The following is a 24,936-nucleotide window of genomic DNA, read 5'->3' as shown; positions in this document are numbered from 1 at the left end:
TTGTTTTGCATCCTGTAACCTTAGTAATTTTATCACCATTCGCACATTCGATTGTTTATAATTCCTTTTTTTTCTAATTGCACCTTTAGATTCATTAACAATTTCTTTTGGGATTTTTAGTATCATTATTCAGTTTATGTAATTAATCTTGGGACTAATATATTTTGTATTCGCTATTATTATGTAAATTTACGTAGCTATGTAGCATTACAATAGTTCTTGTTTAGTTATACTTTGGGCGTGTTACATTTTAGAGTTAGTTTTTGAGTTCGTTGGAGTTGAAGTTGGAAATGGAATTCGGTTAAGAGCGATTAGGTTAAGTTTTGATATTTTGTATATTTAGGTTCTCGACGCTTTATAAATGTGGCAAGATGCTTGTGAAAGATCTTGTCGACATGAAGTATGGATTTATGGAATACGTATTTGGATTTATGGAACCGCGCGTGATGATTTATTGATTGTGCATTACTATAGTATAGTTTGAATGGACAGTGCTTGTGAAAGACTGTGCCTGTTATTAAGAGAACGAATCGACGTTACGGGACGAGTGTAGAGAAACATTGTGAAGTTTATAACCTTTCGTGGAAAGATCACATGATCGGAAGATAGACGTTTGAAACATTATTTATTTGTCTCTTTGTCTCAATTCTCTTCGAAGGACTAGTTTATATCGACGGTAACGATAGGGTGGATTTGTTTGGCAAAAAATAACCCTATTACATCTGCAAACAAAGTAAACGTTTATGTAGAATATAGCATCTCTTCTGTCAGTAAAAGTGTCTAAAAACTATGTTGCAAAGGATTTTTCTGGTAAGATGTATACATAATCAGTATTAGCTGTAGTTAGGCTGATTACACTGAAAGTGTCCCTGAAAATAATGTAAAACGTTTTTGTTCTGTCCAGAAGAGGTCCAGTCAAAACTTAGCCACACCCCTAGCCACACCCTATTTGGCCCCGAAAATCGGCGATTTACACTGTTTTGTGCAGTGATGAAAATTCCTTAAATTAATGCCTGATGGTATATCAATACGATACTTAAGGGAGGGGGGGGGTTATGCAAAGGGTTGTTCCCAAGATGTCCTAAACGATACAAATATTTAATACGTTTATTTGTTATCTTCAAATGTCATCAAAAACTATAGTCTTTATGTCATCGTACTCTATAGTCTATATATACCTATAGGTAGTATCATACTGTGCTAAGTAACGTCAACTTCCTTCTCTCTAGCTGGCCTGCGTCTGTTTAATAAAATGAGCGAAAAAGTTGCTGTAATTGCGAGGAAAAGAACTAAACTGAATTGTCTTGTAAATGGTTGTAATGAAACATTTGACGATGATTATCGAAAATCTCACAGCATTAGGTATCATAAAGACTTGCTGTTAAAAACGAAAAGTATTCCATATGAATCTTATGGCGCGTCAAAGAATCTATTTTCGATGGCTGCTCGATATGAGCAGAATCCAAATGACACTGAAGATGCCATTACAAACACAATCAAACACGATCAGATATGATGATTTTTGTTTATTGATTTTTGAATTTTAAACCAATCTAAAATGAATAAACATGGATGTTTTTATTCATGGCCTTTTCCAAGGGAAGCTAGCTAAGGGAGGCAAGCCTTTGTTTATAGCTAAAGGAGGACAATAGCTTATTGTTTCAAGAATGGAAAGTTAGAGAGTTACTGGGGGTGGGGGGTGCTGTAGGGGCAATCGCCCAATCGCCACCTAAGTTTGGTATGTTCTAAAGGCAATGTAATTAGTATTGAGAGAATCTCAAACTGATCACTGCAGAATTTTGATACCAATTTCATGATGAATAAAAGTAGAACAACTATGCATAAAAGCCATCTTCGAGTCTAATTTACTAAACTTTTTATTAGGTAACTTCATCAAAAGAGCAGAAGCATCAACAACAAAAGAACTGCGAACAGATAGACGATGGCTCAACTAGCGATTATGGAGTCACAAAAAATACAACAGATGCAGGAAATATAAGAGAAAACAAGGCGCTGGAGTATAGTGTTGATGGGTTTGAAGCGAAAGAGAAAAATAGGGATGCTCGGTGATGCTGACATTGACATCTCAAAAGAGGTCACGGTCAATGAAGGACCTACTTTTGAAAGCCAGAAAAAAAGAAGTATCAAACATTTCTTGAACAGAATAAAACTTCCATGGAAAATTGCAACAGAATGAAAACTTCATTCAAATTTCTCATTTGGTAGCTCGACATTGTCCTTTGCTAGATTAATAACTGAACAGTCGTTCATCTAGGGCATGCAATGTCATATGCTCTTGGCAGATCAAGTCGGTCAAAAAATTATTCTAGATATTAAACTGGCTGCAGTGTTCAATGGTTCCACGGATACAACACCAGGTAAGTCGAAATCTGATCAAATGACCGTGGTTTGCAGATTTATTGGCACAGACGGTACCACCATATGGTACCACAAAGGGACGACTATTAGCCCTGAAGCACATGCCGGTGAAGACACAGCAAAGAACATCATTGGTGCATCGAACAGTCACTCGTTAAATACAGACGAGCTGTGCTTTCAATCCTACGATTTCGCCGCATCCATGTCTGGCAGATGCAGCAGTGCTCAACAGAAACTGCATGAAAGGTTGCACAAGGTTGTCTCGTATACTTCATGTTAAGCACACAAGAGCAGTTATAGAGCTAAAACGCCAGTCCCATCATCAAGGGTATGTTTAATATGCTAGAGGAACTTTATGTTTTCTTTACAAGCAGTACAAAGCACTTCGTATTTTAGTATATTATAATATTACCCGCTCTCATGCATCCATTGTTAGATTTAGATAATGCTACTTTGCCATCATTGCTATTCCATTTAAAAACTTTGCCCATCATTAAGTATTAAAAAGCATATATAACATTTACTAAACAATCTAATTGGTAAGGTAACCTTAAAAAATAGTGAGTCCATCTGATGCACGGTTGTAGAATTTGTCATGGCAACAGTTTTGTATTCTGTTCGATGGTAATAAGCAAATCAACGGAGCTTTCATATTTGGTTTGTAATGATATTTTTGCTTTCATTCTGCAAAAAAATCTCAATGAAATTGCCCTGTTATGTTCTCTTTGGCCCTAGACGCACCGAGCAAGATTTTAGAAAGACCTTCTGACACATTTAATCTCTATTCTTCGTAGAGAAAAGGGGTTAAGCCTGTTAGTAAACAATGCTGAATTTCCATTGCGCCCACCCAAATTGCCACGGAACCAAATTCACTAACCCCTCAAAGGTTCCGTCGTCCTGCCCCAGAGCAGCACGAGCTCTGGAAAACGGAAATGATTAGCAATAAACTCATTTTTCTGGTGCCATAGAATACCCAAAGTCAAATCATTCTTTGTTTTAAACCATATTACATTAGCCTAACAGCAAACAACCACTTCACACACGAACTGCAGCGCGCTCGAATTTCCAAGCGGAAATCGGATTATCTTTGTCAAACTTGAAAAAGGGTTCTCGATTTTCCACTTTGACAAAGATAATGAGTTTTATGTCAGAAACGACCATCGTCCAATTCTTCAAAATAGAATTCTATGAGGTTCTTGATGTGCAGATACAGCAATTTGGTTTCAAATTGTCACAATTTCTCCGAGAAGTAAAACCTCCTTCTATCTTGCAGCCACCATCGAAATAACCTTCCATTGAAGAAATAAATGATCTTGCGAAAATGTTTCCTGAAAATGTCTTAGTTGACCCTCAATGTTTACATGCAGAGTTTGGGAATTTCATCAGCCATGGGAAAATTATTGGCAAAGAGCTAACATCTGTTGCTGACGCAGCCAGATTTTCAGAAGAAGGGAAGAGAATTTTCGCAGTTTCAAAAATATGTTATCGCTTGTTGATGACAGCCCCAGTCACTGTTGCTAAAGATGAACGGACATCTAGCCGACTGAAATTGATGAAAACCTACTTGCGAACGACAATGGCCGATTTAATCAATGATAATTAGAATCGTGGGTTAGAATAGTGGGGCAAAGGGAAAGAGGGAAAGAGGGAAAGAGGGAAAGAGGGAAAGAGGGAAAGAGGGAAAGAGGGAAAGAGGGAAAGAGGGAAAGAGGGAAAGAGGGAAAGAGGGAATGAGGGAAGGAGGGAAGGAGGGAAGGAGGGAAGGAGGGAAGGAGGGAAGAAGGGAAGGAGGGAATGAGGGAAAGAGGAAAAGAGGGAAAGAGGGAAAAAGGGAAAGAGGGAAGGGGGGAAAAGGGAAAGAGGGAAAGAGGGAAAGAGGGAAAGAGGGAAAGAGGGAAAGAGGGAAAGAGGGAAAGAGGGAAAGAGGGAACGAAGGAAAAAGGGAAAGATGCAAAAGAGGGAAAGATGCAAAAGAGGGAAAGATGCAAAAGACAAGAGAAATTTCGGAAGCTTCTTTAATCGCTCACACAATGTAAAACTGTTAAGGGACGTTTTACCTCTGAGACTCCCCCCCCCTTCGCAAAACCCAATCATCATCACAGTGTCTCAGAAACAAAATGGTTTGTCAAGTAACTTGAGCTTTATTTGGGTCATGTTAAGTCAGATTCTTTAGCTATTTGTAAAATTTCATTTGCTAATTTTGCCATTCTACTGCACCTTTCAAAGTGATGGAATAAAAAGTGAAGATTAAAGACACAAGTTTAGTTAAGCTGCAATAAAAGGTAGAGGGCTTTTTAAAGAGTAGATGGTTTTTATTGCTGTTTTTGATTTTAATATTCAGTTGATAGACGAGATAACAAGAAATCGTAGCATTTTAAAAAGCATATTATGGGCAGTGGTGTAGTGCTATCAAAACAACTAGGCTCTTGCACAAAATGTTGCGAAAAACAATAGTAAAAGTAGAAACTTGCCAATTTTGTGCATGAGCAAGGAAGCCCAGCCCCCTGAGCCCCCTAGCACTGCACCCCCGTATTATGGGTCTCACCCCACTAAAATGTTTTCAATTCAAACAACGCTCAATAGGAAGTCAAGGAACGGGTCTTTGCTATCAAGAACGTAAAAAGAGATCTTTTTCTACCAAGAGAATAGACCAGACCATCCCCTGATATTTTTTCTTCGAATCAAAGTCAATCGGCCAATAAAACAGTAGGATGGATATAACTAGCTAGGGCAATACCAGAAGGCCACCTGCAATTGAATGGACTTATTGGAGTTTTAATTGTGAATAATTTTTGAAACATTAAAACTATTACGAACCCGCTGTAGTCGTATTTAAATTTGGATTCGCTTGACAAAGAAGACCAGCAAACTAACTGGTTGCAGGCACTCTCAACGATAAATATTTAGAACAAGTTATCATGAGATGCTTAATCTTTGAAAACAAATCATTGATCAATCTTCACAGTTTCTGACATCATGAAGTCAACCATTTTAATCGTCATTGTATTGTTTAGCTATCAAGAATTGATCCAGGCTGGCCAAAAAGGGAGTGGCACAAACGACAATCGGACAGTTACTATAATATTTGGGGGAGACATATCTTTTGACGGTCCAGTGAAGTATTTTGCAGAAGTAGAAAAGACTTGCGATTATAAAAGGCCTTTCGAAAAAGTTAGAAAATTACTGGCAACAGCAGACCTACGAGTTGCAAACCTGGAGTCTCCATTACTGAAAGGAGCTTATATTGAAAAGGTACCTGACAATGGTAAACTTATATCTCATTATGGATCCATTGATGCTGTCGAGGGGCTAAAATATGCAGGGTTTGACATTGTGCAAGTGGCGAACAACCATTTTGCTGACTTTGGAGTAGCTGGGGTGAAAAGCACAATTGCAGCACTGAAGAAGGCAGGCATTGCATACGTTGGAATGCAAGATCGAGTAAACAAAAAGACTAGTCAAAAGCCTGTTATTAAGACGGTTAACGGGTTGAAAATCGGTTTTCTGTCCTATTGCCTAAATTTTGAAGGCTGCAATACATACAAGTGTGAAAATGAGTATTGCCACGACTCTACGGAAGGTGACAATTATATTTTTGGACTGGGGCCAGCCGTTTTCGATAAGCGCACTGCTCGTAACGATATCAAGCGGTTGTCAAAACGCGTCGATTTTACGGTTGTTTTAATGCACTGGAGCCAGGAATATTTGCTTGTTCCTCCATTGGGGATGAGAGAAATTGCTGAGTCATTGGTTGTTTTTGGAGCAACTCTTGTTATGGGTGGTCACCCACATGTTATTCAGGTAATTTTAGTTTCCATTTCCCAATTCTTTTCCTCTTTGTTTTTTATGGTTGGAGAAGTTTTCCTTCAAAATGTCTTTTAGCTTTTAAAATCTATTTTCATCAAGGACTTGATGATCAGGATCCGAGAATTTATATTAAACTTGGAACTGTGGCTGCGCAAAAATTCATTTAAAGTCATAATGTTTGTTGGAAAGGAAGGAAGAAACTTTCAGTAAAATTATTTAAAGTGTGAAAAGTTGTAACAGAAATCTTGCATCACGAGTATCTGTGACTTTTAACCGATAAATAAAAAATTTGGTGCATCTTGAAAATCCAGTCAGATCTTTCGAAAGTGAAAGGAAATAAAAAGCTTGTGTGGATGCTAGCTTTTTACATATTCTTTGCAAATTTGGTTCTTTTTCGCCTCGCCACATTTTAGCCAACACATACAGACACACGTGAATTATGTGTTTTCTGGTACTGCAGGTGAAAAATTCTTCTAACATTTATGTTGCAATCTTTGAATCTTCATCAACAGGTACCAAATCTACGCATAATGATGAACTTATCTTCGTTTTCGCAGGCAACGAATTGCTTTATGAAAGAAACTTTAGCGCGTCCGTCTATATGAAAATACCCTGCCTTTAAAAATGTCGTGGTGACTTTTCATGCACTCCTTCACATCTGCTTAGAACATTCAAGGTCAAATAGAGTTATGCCTTGCTCGTTGAAGCAAGTGGAAACTTTTCTGTGTTGTCTTTCCCCAAAAGTAAAAAGTAATCTTTATCCAACCATGATTCCAACACCCGTCCAAGAATGTAACGACAATGTTTGCCTGTTAACTCTGGGCTGGGGAGCTACAGCTCCACTAGAGATGATAGAATCCTCGTAGGTTATTGTCGATTGGGCAAGAAGATACTAAGGCAAAGGTTTTGAAGTGCAGTAGAACAGCCCCCCCCCCCTCACTGATTTTTCTTTGCACGCCTTTTTCAATAATATGGCTAGCTAATTACACACTTTTTTAACAAGAATGCTATAAAAATCATCCTGGATATTTGTAAAAAATATTTTCGTTTTAAGACTGAGCATATTCTTAAAGTATTTTCATTTTCTTTTCAAATTTGATATGTGTTTAGCAGTGCATCGTCTCCTCTTGAATAAAAACAACGCTTTTTGAAAAACAAGATATATCAGTTCTGCAATTATCTGTTAGGAATATCCCAAAACTTGCAACTACCGAAAAATGAGACACAATTATGCACGCTGAGGCTAAGCAATGTCCTTATATTATCCGTAAAAATTGGATGATTCTGAGCATAGATATTTTAAACAACATTTTTATAAAAGGAACAGAACACTCGATCCTTTTCTGATTCTCTTCCTGCTAATACATTCCTTTTATGTCAAACTGTTTTCTTTGCAAGATAACTTTGCAAGATAACTTTTCAAAAACTTTCTTTGCAAAATAAAGATAGCAGGTCTCGATTTAATATAGCAACATTTCATTTTACTTTACAGGGTCATGAATGCCGTGGGACAGGTGCATTGGTAGTATATAGTTTAGGAAACTTTCTTTTCCCAAAACATTCCAATACTAGCTTGGGAATATTTCTTGGAGGAGAAAAGCCTACTGCAGCAGAGGTGAAATCGTATCCTAAAGTGATGAAATCAGTGTACAGTCCATCGCAGATAGGAATGATGTTTCGGGTGACACTTGGCAGGTAACATTTCCAGTCACTATACCTAAAAGCATGTAACCCACAATAGTATTTTAAGCAGTGGGACGTGTGAGTGAGGACGCCCCCCCCCCCCCCCTCCGTGCATCGATTGTCTGTTCATTAAGCTTGTTGAGAACAATAGTAAGAATGTCTTATCAAAAAGCTTGTGCAAGCTTTGCGCAAAAGAATTATTAAATGTGACGTCATAAAATTATTTTCAGAATTGTTGACTTTTGATCACATATTCTTAAAGATGCAATATGTTGATATTTTAATAATATGTCAGTATAATCATTGGGTGAGATATGGCCAATGAAAGGTTTGATGTTAGCTAATAGATTACTGTTATTTTGACTTGATTCATAAATTTATGAACAAATACCAATTCACAATGGTTTGATGGGGACAGAGCCAGTGCTAATGAGGCCATATCTCCATATAAAATGTTGCCATATAAAAACTTTGCTCATTTTGCACATTTTAAAGAATTTCGTGTTGCTATTTTGGGTTTTGTGATCCATATTCCGAAACTTAAAGCATTAATTCATGGCATCATTACTTTAGAACTCCATAAAAACTTTTCAATTTTGCAATTCTTACATAAACATCATGTTTACGTAAACAGCTTGTATTTTTAGGAACTAGAAGATTTTTGTTCCTAGAAGATTCTTGTTTATCAGAGATTCTCCTATGCTTATGTTCTTCCTCTTTTCTGTTGTTAGAATTTTGGTATAGATCCATCAGGCACTTCCCTAGCATAATAACAACAAAGCAAAATTTCCTGACATATATTAAAACTAGCAGGCTTCAAGAGATCAAATGTTTGTTCTTGATCGAATACTTTTTTTTAGAGCTGGGATTCTAGCAGCTGATTATATCCCTTTTGATATCAAGAATGATCCGAAATCCAACTGCTTACAGCCAACGCCTCTGACAAAAAATTGGATCAAGTTTTGTGGTGAAACTGATCTACACTGCATCAATTTTCGAGACGTTTGCGCATCTATGGCTTCAACAGGGGATGCTTTTGATAATGAAAAAAACGAACATTTATGTATAAAAGGAAACAATTAATTCTACAAGTTTGAAGGAATGTAAAATTTTGTGTATAATTGCAATGAGCATCGATTGTAAAATTTTATGATTGTAAAATGCTTGAACAAAGGACATAAAATTAATTTTTAAGTAACCTTTACTTTGAATGATTCTCGACTGTTGGTTTGTTACTTATCAATAGCGCCGATAAGGGTTACAGCTTGGGCAGTGTTCTGGGGCCCAGGCACTGGCAGGGGCCTGTATTCAAAACTGAGCTTTTTTATTCTTCAACGATGGCGCGTCATTCTAGGCTTTCTCTCATAAGAACCCCAAAAGGCTCTAAATTGGATGTTAAAGTACGTGAAAGTAATTCTGTGTTGTTAATGTTTGATACAATTTTCGACAATGTATCAGGCTAGCAAAGTGGGTCCTTAAAAATAACATAGAACGATAGCTTTGACATGTCATGGCTTGAACCCAGGGTCAACTGAATGACTTGGTTGTGCTAAGTATTGAAAGTGATGTTACTTAAAGGTTTTTAATGATGATAATAACCTGTTCGCCTTAAAAGTCTCGTAGAGTGTTACTGCAAAGGTTTTAAAAATTGATGGGTAATTGTTTGAATATCATATATCAGGGAAAGTGGGGCTCAAAAGTTCACTCACTTTTAATTGCCGCATGACTAACGTTTAGATGATTTAGTCTAGATAGGTAACGCCACATTCATACCAATTTTATAAAAGAAGAAACCCAAGCTAAAAGTTTGTGGGGAGGATTGAGAAAGGACGAACATTTCAACCGCGCTACAAAGCGCCGAATAAAGCCCATTTGCGCTTTCAATCTCAGAGAAAGGGCGTTTCCAGGAGCGAAAGCAAAGCTTAGTCCAAACTTTTTGCCCGAATTAGGGCTCCATTGTGGCAGGTGCCCTGGCGTCCATGACAGTTATAATTTATCTTATGGCCGTGGCCCTGACAGTTATAATTCATCTTCGCCAAAAGATAATCAGGTATCTTTTTTGATCCAGGGATCTAGGTATTTTAAACTCTTCATTGGTACAATGTAAACCAATACTACCTGTTCCATTGTCGGGTGGTCGGCGACTAAACCGGCTCCCCCATCTCAATACAGTGTCGATGCAGAGATTGGCTTGATTCAAAGGCCAGATGAGCTCCTTTGAGCCAACGGCCAGCTAGCTAGAGATGGTATCTCGAGAAAAACACTGGGGAGTTGAGCCTCGGCAGCTGTGGAAGCAACTAACCTGGGGTCCAACGCCGATAACAGTGGTTTGCGCCAGGAAGGGCATCCGGTTGTCCCGCACGAAACCAATATGCCTGAGTCCAGAAAGAAAAGAGAAAATTATGCTAAGGCGTGCCCCGCAGGAAACGCGCGTCAGCGACCCGCAGTTGGCGTGAAAAATTGACTAGGGGTACGGCGGAGCTCGCCTCCACGACCGCGGCTAAAGAACCAATGGTGGTAAAAGTGGTGACGTGCAATGTAGGAACCATGACCGGAAAGGGACGAGAATTGGTGGCTGTATTTGAGAGGCGCAGAGTAAATATAGCATGTGTATAAGAAACAAAATTGAGTGGTAAAAGTGCGAGGGAATTGGGTGAAGGTTTCAAAATATTATACTCTGGTGAGGCAAATAAGCGGAATCGAGGTGATGTCATATCCTAGATGAAAAACTGAAACAGGAAGTGTTCGAGGTGAAGAGACCATCGGATTGATTCATCAGGGTTAGACTGGTGATAGCTGGATGTCCGTATAGCATAATTTCAGGATATGCACCGCAATCAGGTATGAGCGATGAAGATAAACATGAGTTTTTTGAAAAGCTAGATGATCTAGTTAGTTCTGTACCACCAGAAGAAAGACTCATAATCGGTGCGGATTTGAATGGTCATGTTGGCAAAACGTGACCATTCATGATGGTAACGGTTTTCAACGAGGATATGGCAGTTTAGGCTATGGGGATAGAAATGCAGAAGGTGAAAGAATCTTGGAAAGTACCGAGTCAAAGGATATGGTATTAGTTAACAAGTGGTTTGGACAAAAAGAAGAACACCTGGTCATGTACAAAAGCGGGAATAATAATCACAGATAGATTTCATCATGGTACGAAAGTCAGACAGAACAACGTTTGGTACAGGATTGCAAGGTTATACCTGGAGAAGCTGTGATATTGCAATATCATATGGTTGAAGGGAGATAGCATCACTAAATACCGAGCAAATGTTAAAGAAAAACGCCAGACATTCTGTGGTAAGACGGGCAATGAGAAGTGGACGACTACAAAAGATGTGATTCTGAAAGCAGTAGAAGGAGTTTGTGGTAAAACGAGGGTGGTAAACACCAAGTAAGAGAAACATGGTGGTGCGATGATGAAGTACAGGATGTCATCAAAGGAAAAAGAGATACCTTCTAAGAATGGCAAAAACACCGCACAGATAAGCTGCTGGAAAAGATATTTAGTGTCCTCAGTAAGGAGGCAAAACGATTTGTAGCAAAGTAGAAGTAAGAGGCTACAAGAGTTTGATATAACAACATGGAAATGAAAGAGGGACAAAGAACAATATACCGAGCCGCAAGGCAAAGAGCTGATGCGATTTTCATAGCAACTGCAAGAAAAGTATTGGGAAATGAAGAAAGACCTATATTTCTGTTTTGCGGATCTAGAGAAGGCCTATGATCGAGAGAATTGGTTTATTGGTACTTAAGGAAAAGACACGTATCGGAGAAATTGGTCAAACTAGTCAAGGCAACGTATGACAAATCTAGGGTAGCAGTGAGAGCACCATATAGAGAAACGGAAGAGTTCAATATTGATGTAGGTTTACACCAAGGATCAGTTCTGAGTCCTTTCTTATTCATCGTCGTTCTTGATCTTATTCATCATCATCATTACGCCGTAGAAATTGCGTTTCATGGAAAATCTTTTTGCCGATGATCTGTGCTCATGGCGGATAGTGAAGTCAAGAGGGGCTGCAAGAGAAAGGGGAGGCTTGGTACAAAGGTTTGGCGAAGAATGGTTTGAAAGTCAATATCTAGAAAACGGAAGTCCTAGTGAGCAGCAGAAATAAGGCAAGAGCCAACATCACAGATAATCGAAACAATACAGTACTGAAACAAGTTAGAGAGTTTAAATACCTAGGTATTTTAACTCGTAAGCGAGGAAGGAGGTTCGGAAACAGCTATCAGGGCTAGAGTTAAAAATGGCCTGGAGCAAGTGAATAGAATTATCCAGAGTGATTACTGACATAAGAACTCCAAAAAAATTAAAAGTCAAACTGTGTGTGCTGAAATAGCATAAAAAGGGACCAGTGCATAAAAAATTCCGCCGTATGAGATCAACCTTCGAAATCAGTATATTGAAATTGACGAGAATAAAAAATTTACAAACTTTTTTTCAACATTCAAATTTTGATGAAAACGAGGTTTGGACATGAAATAGAGGCTTCCTGGTACTGAATTTACATTGATAAAATAATTTTTTGAAATCAGCACATCAAAATTGATAAAAATCGATTCATTTAGAAACTTTCGTTCAACGTTCAAGTTTGGACGAAAACGAGGTTTGAACGTGAAATAGAGGCTTCCTGGTACCGAATTTCTCCGTATAACATCGATTTTCGTAATCAGCGTATCGAAATTGACCAAATAGAGTTGGTCTTGCAAATTCCCTCGATGGGTGACGATACCCCCCCCCCCCCCCTTCCTCGCCTGGTCTAGTAAGCCTAGGTCTTATTTGGCCCTCTTTGGAAAATTTAGAAAAGATCGTTAACTTTCAATGCCCAAAATTTTGTGCATATTCAACACTGTTCTGCATTTATTTATTCGTGAAAAAGCCATCTTAACTTGCCTGACAATTATTAAAGGTCCAGTGAAGGAACAAAAGTAAGCAGAATTCAGAAACTCGACCAGCGTGGACCTGGCCTGATGTGCTGTTGTCAGTGACGTCATAGTCAGGTGGATGGACTCGAGGCTGAGGGTTGCCGTGTCGATGATGGGCATTTGTTTGCTCCAGAAGATTTTTCTTGCAATTATTGAAGATTGTTTATAGGATGTTGGCGTCTGTTATCTTCTCGAATGTTGTGTAGTAGAAAGAAGTCACAATCTAGCATTAAATGCATACAAATCGTTTGATGCTCATACCAATGCATTCAAGCTAGGCCGGATTTAGGCCATCCGACGTAGTAACTTGATACAAAGCAACTTACTTAACGCTATAAACTTGACGTCATACGCAAACTGAGAATATGGCTTCAAAAGTAGATTTAAAAGTTGTATTGCTTGGAAAAGAATATGGTGGGAAAACAAGTTTGGTGGAGCGCTTCATAAACAGTAGATTCAATGAAGACTTGCCATATCAAAACGTAAGCTTTTAGAGTTTTAGGAAGGCAGACGACAGGCCCATGTAATTTGTTCCAAGAAGGGTTAGATTTTCGAAAGTCATTTGCACATGTACTTTCGAGATATTAACATTCAAATATAAGGTCCTTATGTTACATATGCTAATGTAAGAAACATTATAATGTATATGCTCCAATGTAATGGTCCAAAGGTGATGGGAAAACGACAATTAGAATCAAAACATCAAGGCTGGAAGGTTTATATCAGGCCCTGTTTACACTGCTTTGGATCACTTTTGATATATATCAAGAGCTATGTATATATGTAGTTTTTACACTGCACCAGATCACTTTTGCTACTGATAGCCTTTCTGTTTACACCAGTACAGATTTGTGAGTGCGTATGAAAATTTCTATTCAATAAAGTAAAGCAAATTCAATATTTTTAAGTCCTCATCTGTGAGGTGCAAAACTTGGCCTGCGCCATGGTCGTTTGCCATCACTAATAACAATGGATTCATGCAACTATCCTTCAACCTTCATTCCTCTGGCATTATAACATAATTGATAAAGTTATCCTACTAAGTTCCAACCTACCAGGCATTCAAAAATAAGTCCAGTCAAGTCTGTTGGTTTGAAATAGCCTCACTAGTGTGCTTATTTAAGGCCTGGTTGTTAATCTGTTTCAAAAGAGCCACAGACCACCCGTTTACACTGGTTTTTTCAATTTCCTAAATCATTTGCATGTTTCAAGCTAAAAGGATCAAAAGTAATATGGTTAACTGTATCAGTTTTGCTAAGGATAGCTAGGAGTGGTGTAAAGGGAGATTAATCCATATCACTTTGATATTGTCCAAAGCAATCCTTAGCATTGTAAACAGGGCATACTCAAACTTTTAGCAACATAAATTACTTGAACTAAAGTACTTACCGTAAATTCAAGAGGCAATTCACTTTTGTAAAAAAATACTAGATTTTCACAAAACAAATGATTTCTCAGGATTTACCAAATCCTACCATAGAATGATTTCCTGTTTGGATTTTTTCAGTTAAATTCCAAATTTTCAAGGACCAAGTTTGGTAATGGAAATTGGTCAAAATTGTATATACATTTTATCTTTATTTGATATTGAAGACCAAGACGGTACCAATTTAGTAGCTATCACCAGATTTTTGAAAATTGTGTCCCAGATTTGAAAATTTATGCAGTTATGTTGCATAAGGTAAAACAAGGTAGAAATCGAACAAAACCATCGCTTTCCCCCAATGGATATTCAATTTAAGAAAAGGATTTTATCATCAAAATTTTAAACAGTTCTGGGGCAGATGCTTTGATGTGACATAGAGAAAAATCAGGCTGGAAAACTTGGATATGCTTGCACCTATGCTTCTTTGTATGGGTAGCATTGCCTGTAGCTCCAATGCCTTTGCTCGTAGGTCACAGCTAAATATGTGCTGTTGCCCACACCTATGAGTAGCCAAAATAATAAATTTTTATATCTGGTCAAGGAGTTGAAAAAAGCCAGTAGAATTAAACCATCTTGTTCTAAAAATCAATTAAGAAATTTCCAAGAAAAAGTAAGCAGTTTATCCTTTACCCGTTATTCTGAAGTGACAAAATTCATCAGTTGGATATCGGAGGATTTCCAAAATGAAATCAATTACTTATAACTTACGCTAACACGTTTTATATGAATTCCCTAAGAGGTCTAGCACAATAAAATAAAATATTAACATCCTAAGATTTAGGGGGACTATGCTGTGGAATACCCTAAATGGTGATTCAAAAAATATAGAGTCTATTGCAGCTTTTAAAAAGGAAATTAAGACTTGGAAATGGAGACAGATGCCTCTGTACAATTTGTTAATAGATTTTTGTATTTCTTTTTTAGTAATTAAGTTATATTAATCTAGGCTTGTTGTAAATAGTTGGTGTAAATTAGTTTTTAAAGAACTATGTAAGTACCAACTGCAAATAAATTCAAAAATCCAAGTGAATAGAGTAAAAAAAGTTGCATAATAAGAGAAATGGTAAAACATTCTCAAAGTGTACAGATCTGTGATAAAGTAACTACTGATTTGCAAATAATTGATTTCCATTGAAATTTTTTTAGTATCGAATCTTTTTACTGGATTGATGTTCCTCTGCAAAATTCTTAAGTACTAACATCTTTGCTTTGTTTTAGACCATTGGTGCTGCCTTTGGTGCAAAATCTCTCACTGTAGGTGGAAATAAAACAGTAACTTTAGGAATTTGGGTATGATTGATTGCTGCATATAACTTGTTTTATTAAATATGATTTTCTTATTTGATGTGTGTCACATATTTTTTACCTGGATGGTTAATCTATTAATTGTTTTACCGTCAATATAATAACAAGCATAATGATAAATCCTATCCAAGCAGGCCTTTCCGGCAGACGCAGGCTATTACCTGTGCCCGCACGGTTGTTTATAACAACATTCTCATTCAATCCACTTCATCTCACTCCCCAGTGTTTTAACTACTAACTACTATACCAGGGTATCTATGAATAATGTAGTATCAAAAAGATAAACGGTTTTAATAAATATCGTTATAAAAAGGAAATTTCAGTTTCTCTTGACAGCGAATGTTAACAAACTATGGTATTACCTGCTACAACTTCCAATGGGATAGGGAATGCTTGTGCATGCAAGGAATAACAGATAGCATAAAATAGCAAGAATGAGAATTATTACATAAGAAAAGAGTACTGGGCAATTGGAAAAACTAAAAAAACTGCATTTCTCGAAGCAAAAACAGAAAAATTCGGTTGAGATTGGTCAATAACAGAGAACCAATCATTCACGCTTTCCAATGTCCCGCATAAATTTCGATTGACTAAAAATTTCTGCATTCTTTTTTATATTAACCAACATATATACTTTGAGGGTGACGGATAAAAAAAGTTTCAGTACAATATGTTTCCACTCTTCTGTGCTGTTTTCAGGTTAAGAAACACTTAAGAAAGAATGGGTATTGGATTTTTCTGTACCGTTAAGAAACTGAAATACTCAACATTGACCTTAATTTCTTATAGAAAAGAAATGTATTTCAGTCATTATTCTTGAATTTTTAAGGCAAATCAACTTTATCTTACTCTTCAAATAATATTTTATTGCTCTTTTTTTTAATTGCTCTATATTTTTTAATAAAGATGAGTTTTGTTGGATCCTACTCAATAACTCTGTCTTCCTACACAAAACCTTTCCATCTTGCAAAAAAAACTAGATATCCCTTTTGTCATTGTAAGGAGTAGTTATGGACACAAAACTGTCTTTAAGGATAAAGAATGTTTACAAGTAGGCAAGGTAATATAATTTTTTCCTTGTATATACCCAAATAGAAGTAGATAAACAAAAATTCTGCAAGGGCTAAATAGCCCACATAAATTGACCACCAGGGGTCTTTTTTAGCCTGTGTGCTTTTTCCCCCTGGAGAGGCCTGTATCCAAGCTATTGATTCTAAATGATTGATAAGCCTATCATATCAAACAATAATTGTGGGATAGTGTTTGTTCAAAGGGTTTTTCATGTGTCTCTAGTTTTTAAGTAAAGCCACATCGGGCCACGCGGTAGAGATTTAAACATGTGTGTGGGTGACGATGTACCTTTCATCAAGGCCTTGAGATTCATCTGATTTAAATTGCACTGAAAAGCCATAATAACTACTATTGATGTTACTTCCTTTATGTAGGATTTCAAGCTTTATGGTACTAAAAGATTATAGAACTATTGTATTTCAAGTGAAATAGACAGCCACAAAAGAAACATCTTTTATTTTGATCCCAACATTAATTCCTAACAACCATGATATTCAGAAGAATATTGTTGTAAAATTGCACTTTTGACATAGAATTTGGCTTGAAGGACTAACAGAATTGTCTGACAAGTCGTATTCAGCATAATCAAAATGATGCAGATGATGTTGATGGGCACAATCTAAAAATAAATTTCTGTAATGATAACAGTGGCTAGACACATTTAGATTGGCTTGCATCAACACACACGCCACTCGCAGCTAAAGCTTAGGGCTGCCATTTGTTAAAACAGTACACAGACAGCGCTGCATTTTGAATTGTGCATTAATCATTAATTTCTTAAATAATCTAAGAGGCAACAGGCCTAATAAAAATAAGTGAACAGTGGATTCTCCCCCTTACATAAACTTTATACCTATTTACTTTATACCGTGGAATCAACGCTGGGCTGGAGAAGCTTGATCCAGTCTTTTTTTAGATTTGTTCCCACAACTTTCTTAACACTACAGGCTACATAATGTCTTTTTGTTAGACTTTCCATTTATATTTTGATAAAGCATTTGGTGGCAGATTATAACCATGTAAGATCTTTGAAAAATCACTAGAAGTTATCTTTGGAAATTATTTGTTTGTCTTGTAAGAAAACTAGACAAAAGTGAGTGAGCATCGTTTGTAGAGAACAATGCCCATATGGCATTTCTTTGACATAAGCCATCAATTAATGTTATTATTAAAATCATTCACTTTTTTTAATCATCTTCTGATTTGAATATTAACCTTTACAACAAATTGGCCTTAGGATACTGCTGGTTCAGAAAGATATGAAGCCATGAGTAGAATCTACTATCGTGGTGCAGGAGCTGCAATTGTTTGTTATGGTAAGCTTTTCTGTTTAATGTATTTTTATTTGCATTAGAAGAAAGGATACATGATATATAGACTGTAATGTTATATTTTCTGTCATACTAATCCACCTTCTTTTAAGTTCTGACTCCAATAATTGCCTGACTTTAAACCTGAAATCAAGTGTGTATAGCAGTTTATCAAAATTTAGTTTAGCAACTGCAAAAAAGAATGACCATTTTGAGATGGGAAGTCTTATGCTAAGGACAACCAGAACCTTGTAATTGAAATAATTGGGATTAGATGTGAAAATAGACTAAAGATTGAATAAATTGTTTTTAAGTTAAAACTTCAAGTTTTCTGATTTTTTAATTTGAAAAATTGTCTTTGATATGAAGTCATCAACTGCTTTTGTACCTCCCTAGACAATTTCTTCTTTTCACTAGACCTCAAAAAAACTTTCAAATGTGCCCATTCTGATACCAGTAGCCAGAAATGTGGGAAACTTTAATGGTCCTCAGATTGTTTTAGAGGAATGTACACATTATTCTTTTTTATTGCTTATCCTCGGTCAAATTTCTGGTTCATGTGGCTGCCAGCTAGAGTTAAAATGTCTTAACTGCATTAAAAACCTGCAGTTTTTAGGAGTATTCCAAGAAGATTTGTACTTTAGTTCATTGTTATAAAGGATGTTTTTAAAGATTTGAATTGAGTTGTGATAACTCTCTTCTCATTCTGCACTAGATTTAACAGACCTAGCAAGCTGGGAAAGAGCAAAATTTTGGGTGAAAGAAATAAATTTGCACCAAGAGGTAACACTGTGGAAAAATTAATTCATACCAAAATACTGTGACAGTTCTATAACAACACATAGAGTTGGATTCTGTTAAGTTGGACCTTCAAGGTGCGCGGGGGATGAAACGATGGTCATTCAAATAGCAAATGTCTGACTTATCCAGATAAAGTAGGAAATCAAATTCCAGACTTTATGTTAGGAAAACCCAATGGGGATTGAAAGTCAGCCCAATTTGGTGAAAGTATTGAGTTATCTGTTTTACAACTTAATAGGGTACAACTATGTGTGTAGATTTTCATTAGCCTTGCTGCAAATAAATTTCAAGGGGAAATGTGAATTTTCTTCAAGACAATGTTCCTTCTGTCGTGTTATGCACCAGGAGTTGACCAATTGTCATAGTTGGGAAGCAGAGAGGACTGCAACTTGCAGAATTTCTCATATTCCAAAGCTAAATAATTAAAAAATAATCTGACGAAAAGTCATCAAAAAAGCCGGCAAATAACAATCAATCTGATGTTTATAAAAAAAGAAACAAGCATAACAACCCACTAAAAAGCAGAATAGCCTAGTAACAAGCAGAACAGCTCAGTTACAAGAGTAGCAACCCAGTAACAAGCGGAACAACCCTGTAATAGTCAGAAATAGGAATTGATTGCCTAATTCCAGTTAATTATCATAGGAGGCATCATTAATCTAACTCTCCAAAAGATTTATTGTGCAAGCACTTTGGCAACCAAATCTTTGTTTTTGTTTTGTTATGTGAATTGGTTGTTTGACTTGTTCCTTGTTTTATAAATTGCGACAGGGAATCAGCTTGCTTTGGCACAATATCCATGTTTAGTTTCTAAAGCATGACAAGCTCAGCAATTCATAGTCATTCAATTTCAATTCTACAACAAGGCCCCAAAGAGGCACATGTCTACTTGATACAGAAAGACAGTATCAGTTTTAAACATTTTTTGTTAGCTTTTGAACCAACTTTACAAAACCTGTAAGGTTTACGTCCTGATTATCACTTTGCCAGATCTCAAGAAGATCCCCAAGAAGATCCATACACAACCTATTTCCAGAAATCCTGTGTCTGCTGTTAAACTTATGCTGTAGCACATCCTTGTACATATAGGGTTTTAAAGTGCCCCCTTTAAAGATTCTCTCGTTATACCAAGTTTTTCAGATCACTTACTTCGTTCTATATTTCCACCAATTTATTTACCCATATATTTCCCTACTTTATTACCCATATAAATTAAAATTGCATTCTTTCCTTGTTAGAGTTGCAAAATATACCTTTGTGGAACAAAGAAGGACCTGCTTAAACATAAGGACAGGGGCATTGACTATCATGATAGTGTTGAATACGGAGATTCAATTGGTGCAAAGGTGTTTGAGACATCAAGCAAGACAGGAGAAAATGTTGGTATGTTACAGTTATTATGCCAACATTTTATACTTCAAATTATTGCAAAGTCTCTTGAGATGACACAGATTTTGACATTTTGACTGCAGGTTTTTCATCTTTCCAGATGAGCTATTTCAAGACATTGCAGATGAGTTTTATGCTATGCCATTACCAGAAACAAGTAAGCAAATGATTACTGTACACATTAGTTTATATTGTTTTACATATGTATTAGTGTATCTGTTTTATTGTTTTGCTTTTCTGTTGGTTTTTGTGACTTTTCTTCATGTCTTGTTTTTACTTTTGAGTTTGAACAAAAATCTTTATCTTTTATCTAATGACATTTTTTCCTCAGGATAAAACATTTCTAGTTTATATAAATTAATTTTTCACTTTAGCAAAGAAGTATGCTGTCACCTTTCTCCTGTATAATTTTGATGCTTTCTAACAGAAAAGTTGTGAACTGTTATAAGAAACAATTTATAATAGAAGATTTATACTTTGCTCGCCAAGCAAGTTGCTATTGGAAATAGCTGGTAAATTTTTCTCTCAACAGATCTAAAAAATCTCCAGATTTTTGAACATAAAAAGTGGTCATCTTCATATTTTGATTTTTTTCTTGCAGAACCAGAAAAAGAGAAGCTTGACTTGAGCATGTCACAGATGAATCAAAATAAACAATGCAGTGGTTGCACAAGTGCTTTACCATGGAATTGGAGCAAGTAATAGCGCTGAATATTTTGACTTCAACATTGGTTTATGTATTTGAATAAATTTTGTTGTCTTAACTTGATGTTTAAGCAGGATTTAATAATTAAAAAGAATTCAAGTTTCTTATGTATGAGAATTAGTTTTTGTACATTTATTATTAATAGCTCCTTAGGTTTCCTTGGTCTGAAAGTGCATTTTCTGTATTGCTAACACCAGGTTTAACTGCAAAGAAAAGTCTGCAACAGACTGTACAATACAGTTTGGCTTCAGATATAAAATTCTCATTATACAAATGACAAATCAATGCAGTATGATTTATCCTTAGATTTAAAGCTTCAATATTGACAATATAAATAAAAAAGCTCTGTTTCTTAGGTTTACCATGAAACTCCAATTCACAAAATTTATGAAAATGCCAAGTTTCCAACAACTCTTTGTTGCTTTTGTTGTTATTACCACAACTTTTTATAATATCCATTAGTATTTTATATATTACATCATCAGATTTTCTATTCATAAAATAGTAGGTCCAGAGTTGACAGTGTGCTTCAATGTCAACATAGGTCAACTGCAGCAAACAATTGTGTAATTCAGGACTTCTTTGTCACAATACTAGGATATATGGTTTTTTAAATATCTTTACATTGTTGTGGTTTGGTTGCTGAAAAGAATGCATGGTAATATACAATGGTAAAAGTAATTTCCAAAATGCAAAGTTTTGCAGTTAAAGACAGTCCATTAGGAACACCAGGAATTTTGTTGGAAATAAAAACAGAAATCTGTGAAAAATAAGCAAAATTACAAATTTAGTTATAGATAATTTACATTTTTAGATTGTAAAATGGCTGTCTAATTTTGAATCACAATATAATAATTGCAGTTATCGTTTGAAGTATGTTTACAATGATACTAGGATTTATTTATATAGATATGTATAATACAATTTCTTTTTCTATCTTTCATAAATTCTCTGATATACTCTAAACAATACTAATGATTTCTAAGATATTGCGATATTCACCAACAGCGGTAAGGCTCTACAGTGTTCCAGAGTCTCAAACATCAAGAAAACAGAAACCATAAGTAGGGCTGAGCAATCTATATTAATGGGAATCATTTAGAGATTATTATACTGTTCTAGATTATTATATATACTATTATACTTATTATTATATATACTATTTATTATATTGTGCATTCAACATAGGGGAGACTATGGGAGACTGTCCAGCCTGAAGGGAATATGTATCTTGGGTATGAGACCAAATAAGCTAAGATAAATTGAATATAGATGCTGAAATCTGGCAAAATGCTATAAGATGAAAATAAAGAAGTAACTTTGGACAGAACTTTCATTTACATTATTTTCTACATCATTATATGTAAAATTAATTTATTTTATTTATGTATATGTTAAAAGATGCATAATCTGTGTGACAATAGCTAGGCCCCTTGAAAGATTATGTATTGGAAAACACATTATACAGCAGGTTATAGGAAACAGGTAGATGAGAACACAATTATGAATTTGCAAAAAGGATTGTTTTCCATTAATTCAATAATTATTTTTAAATATTCATGCAAACATGTCAATTTTCCAGTTAGTTTTTGGAATGCCAGTGACTATAGTTTGATGGAAAGGCCCAAATATTAAGTGGTAGGGGCATCTTACTAATATTCTGTGTACATTGCCCAGATTGGAATTTTTGGATAAATCCCCCGCGCACATGAACTATCTGCCGCAATTGCAGCTGCGCAATTTCTGTTAAAATGATTCATCCAACCCAATGGTTCATCAAGCTGTTTTGCTATGAAATGTATAACCAAACGTTACATACTATATTTTTATGGTAATTAGTCTCAGCTGCACAAAATTTTTATCTGTGCTATTTGCAAATGCGCAATTTTCATGGACATGAGACAGATCCCCTGCGCATCTTTCAAAGACTCCAATCTGGTACATTGCTCATGACATTAAAAAGAAACAGCATTGCTATATGCTGTTGCAGTGGACTCCTGTGATGGTGATTCTGATCTGATTTGGGATGTGAATCCAGCTCCAGGGACATTGAAAGTCACAATGAGATGAGTAAAACTCTTGTTTACTCTCATAATTTATGTCTCTTATAACAAAACGTTTATTTGACAATTGCATTTTCCTGCCAGAAGTATGATGCAGGCTGTTAAGGATTTTATCTATCTCAACAGATCCAGAAGTATGAATCAGACTATTAAAGATTTTATCTAGGTCTAAAGATCCGACAGATCTGCTAAAGATCACATAAGTTGTAATGAAACACTTTGCAACCATTTCCATAACTTACTGACTTCCAACAGTGGTTTCATATGTTGTATCTTCATCTGAGCTCTCCTCCGCTATTTTCCTTAGATCCTGTTGAATACTTGTCTCCTCTGGGACGTTGTCCTCAACAGTGCTATCGAGAACCTTATCTGCAAATTCGAGCTCCCGAAAGCTAAAATGATATTGTCCAGAGGAGCTCAAAGATCCAGAAAGAATGGTCGCACTTGACGATACATTTTCGTCAATAACTTGAACTTGCTCATTTTCAACCTCTTCATGGGGTTTGAGACCCCTACTGATTGTCACCATTCGCTTAGGACTCTCACTAAACTCGTGTGCTTCATCTGTTTCTCGCCTAGCCGCATTAGGCGAATCATTCGAGGGATTCCTTCGCTCTTGCTTTCGACGACGAAGCAAGATCAAGAACCCAATTGTCATAAGAACTACGATAAATGTAGTTGTAGAAGCAGAAATTATAATTGCCCTGTTATTGCTCGCATAAACGTCTCTTTTGGACATCTTGATCTCTGCCACAACGTGATCAGGTATGCATATTATGGTCAGTACATTTCATGTCAAAACAAATGGAGGACCTGGAAAGAGAAACGTGAAACTGTTGTTGCTGATCCTATGGATGAATATAGGCAATATAAAAGTGGAATTAGGGAAAGAGAAATAGCGTTGTTGAAAGAAATGAATAAAGAGGCGAAAATATCTGTCGAGACACCATTAGGATACACAAATCAGTTTACAGTAAATAATATCGTGAAGCAGGGTACTATTTATGGACCGCATGTTGTGTCAGTACAACACAGCAGTGCCGTCGGAACGAAATTCGTATTGGGGGAGGCTGCCCGTTGTTTTCTTTCTCATTCATTACACTGATATAAAGGAAACATATTTTTGAAATCACAGTTTGACAATTATTGGGGGCTCCAGCCCCTCAGCTCCCCCCCCCCCTGTTCTGACGGGCCTGAATGAGATTAAAGAAACACCAGTGACTGTAGTTTCTCCAAAAGTTTATTTCAATGCATTAACAGATGTAGATGATATTAGTGGTGTGGGTAGTAAAAATATGATAGAGGGCTTGGAACAAACTTGAGACAGATGGTAGAAACAAACAAGTTTACTTTTAACGTGGAAAAAAGCAAATTCTTAGTAATAAATACTGGAGCAGAAAGAGAAGACGAACCCGATATAGAATTATTGAAAGAAAAAATGGAAAAAGCTAAAGAATACGAGTTTCTGGGAAATTTCATAGACGAAAAAGGGAATATGGAGGGACAAATGAATGAAACAAAAAAGAAAACCTTCGGTATTATAAAAGAAATCAAGCGGATTGGAGCAGAAAATACGAGGAAAAATTTGGTATAGAGGTACAAATCTTAATGCATGAAAAAACAACCATACCATCAAATATGCGACAAAAAAACTCCATATTGGGAAATGTTGAAAGAGCTAGCAGTTTAGCCGATGAAGCAAAGAATTGAATATCATAAAATGATGCTTTACCATCAATTGATGAAATCTGATGATAAACAAATAAGGGGCCAAGACATAAGACAAGTGTTGGTATCAGGACGTAAAGGAAATAGCAGATAGGATAGAAATAAACATAGACGAAATAATGAAATTATGAAAGTCACAATAGAAGAAAATCGTAAAAACAAGATTAGGAAAGGAAATTAAAGAAATATGGAATGAAAAAAGAACGACAATGACAAAGTTAAGGCATTAAGGCATCTGAGCGGGAAATATGAAAGACAAGTGTATATTAAAGAAGTTGGAATTGAAGAAGCTTCAGAGTTATTAAGAGTAAGACTTGAACTGAAGGATTTAGG

General features: G+C 36.1%; 2 protein-coding genes across 2 annotated transcripts; both read left to right on the top strand.

Annotated features, from left to right (window-relative positions):
* The first annotated feature begins 1,126 nt into the window (after positions 1 to 1,126).
* On the top strand, positions 1,127 to 9,083 carry LOC135696523 (uncharacterized). Its single transcript, XM_089112359.1, has 4 exons — positions 1,127 to 2,707; positions 5,394 to 6,180; positions 7,679 to 7,881; positions 8,730 to 9,083. The coding sequence occupies exons 1-4, from the start codon at positions 2,619 to 2,621 to the stop codon at positions 8,950 to 8,952; spliced, it is 1,302 nt and encodes a 433-aa protein (XP_088968485.1). The 5' UTR covers positions 1,127 to 2,618; the 3' UTR covers positions 8,953 to 9,083.
* A 3,788-nt stretch (positions 9,084 to 12,871) lies between these two features.
* Positions 12,872 to 21,736, top strand: LOC135696527 (ras-related protein Rab-24). Its single transcript, XM_065215945.2, has 7 exons — positions 12,872 to 13,286; positions 15,449 to 15,520; positions 17,844 to 17,922; positions 18,632 to 18,699; positions 19,956 to 20,100; positions 20,207 to 20,263; positions 20,708 to 21,736. The coding sequence occupies exons 1-7, from the start codon at positions 13,170 to 13,172 to the stop codon at positions 20,806 to 20,808; spliced, it is 639 nt and encodes a 212-aa protein (XP_065072017.2). The 5' UTR covers positions 12,872 to 13,169; the 3' UTR covers positions 20,809 to 21,736.
* Positions 21,737 to 24,936: the final 3,200 nt, after the last annotated feature.

This window comes from Rhopilema esculentum, chromosome 14, assembly GCF_057945365.1.
Source record: "Rhopilema esculentum isolate cy_ngs chromosome 14, ASM5794536v1, whole genome shotgun sequence".
Classification (NCBI taxonomy): domain Eukaryota; kingdom Metazoa; phylum Cnidaria; class Scyphozoa; order Rhizostomeae; family Rhizostomatidae; genus Rhopilema; species Rhopilema esculentum.
The sequence above is the reverse complement of the archived record's forward strand: the minus strand, read 5'-3'. Positions and strand labels throughout refer to the sequence as shown.

Bases quoted from the DNA above. Each gene is read 5' to 3' on its own strand.
- LOC135696523 (XM_089112359.1), top strand. From the start codon at position 2,619: ATGAAAGGTTGCACAAGGTTGTCTCGTATACTTCATGTTAAGCACACA. The intron at 2,708-5,393 runs GTATGTTTAATA...TGTATTGTTTAG, and splicing joins CGCCAGTCCCATCATCAAGG to CTATCAAGAATTGATCCAGG. The intron at 7,882-8,729 runs GTAACATTTCCA...ACTTTTTTTTAG, and splicing joins TTTCGGGTGACACTTGGCAG to AGCTGGGATTCTAGCAGCTG.
- LOC135696527 (XM_065215945.2), top strand. From the start codon at position 13,170: ATGGCTTCAAAAGTAGATTTAAAAGTTGTATTGCTTGGAAAAGAATAT. The intron at 15,521-17,843 runs GTATGATTGATT...AATTGGCCTTAG, and splicing joins CAGTAACTTTAGGAATTTGG to GATACTGCTGGTTCAGAAAG. The intron at 18,700-19,955 runs GTAACACTGTGG...TTTCCTTGTTAG, and splicing joins AAATAAATTTGCACCAAGAG to AGTTGCAAAATATACCTTTG.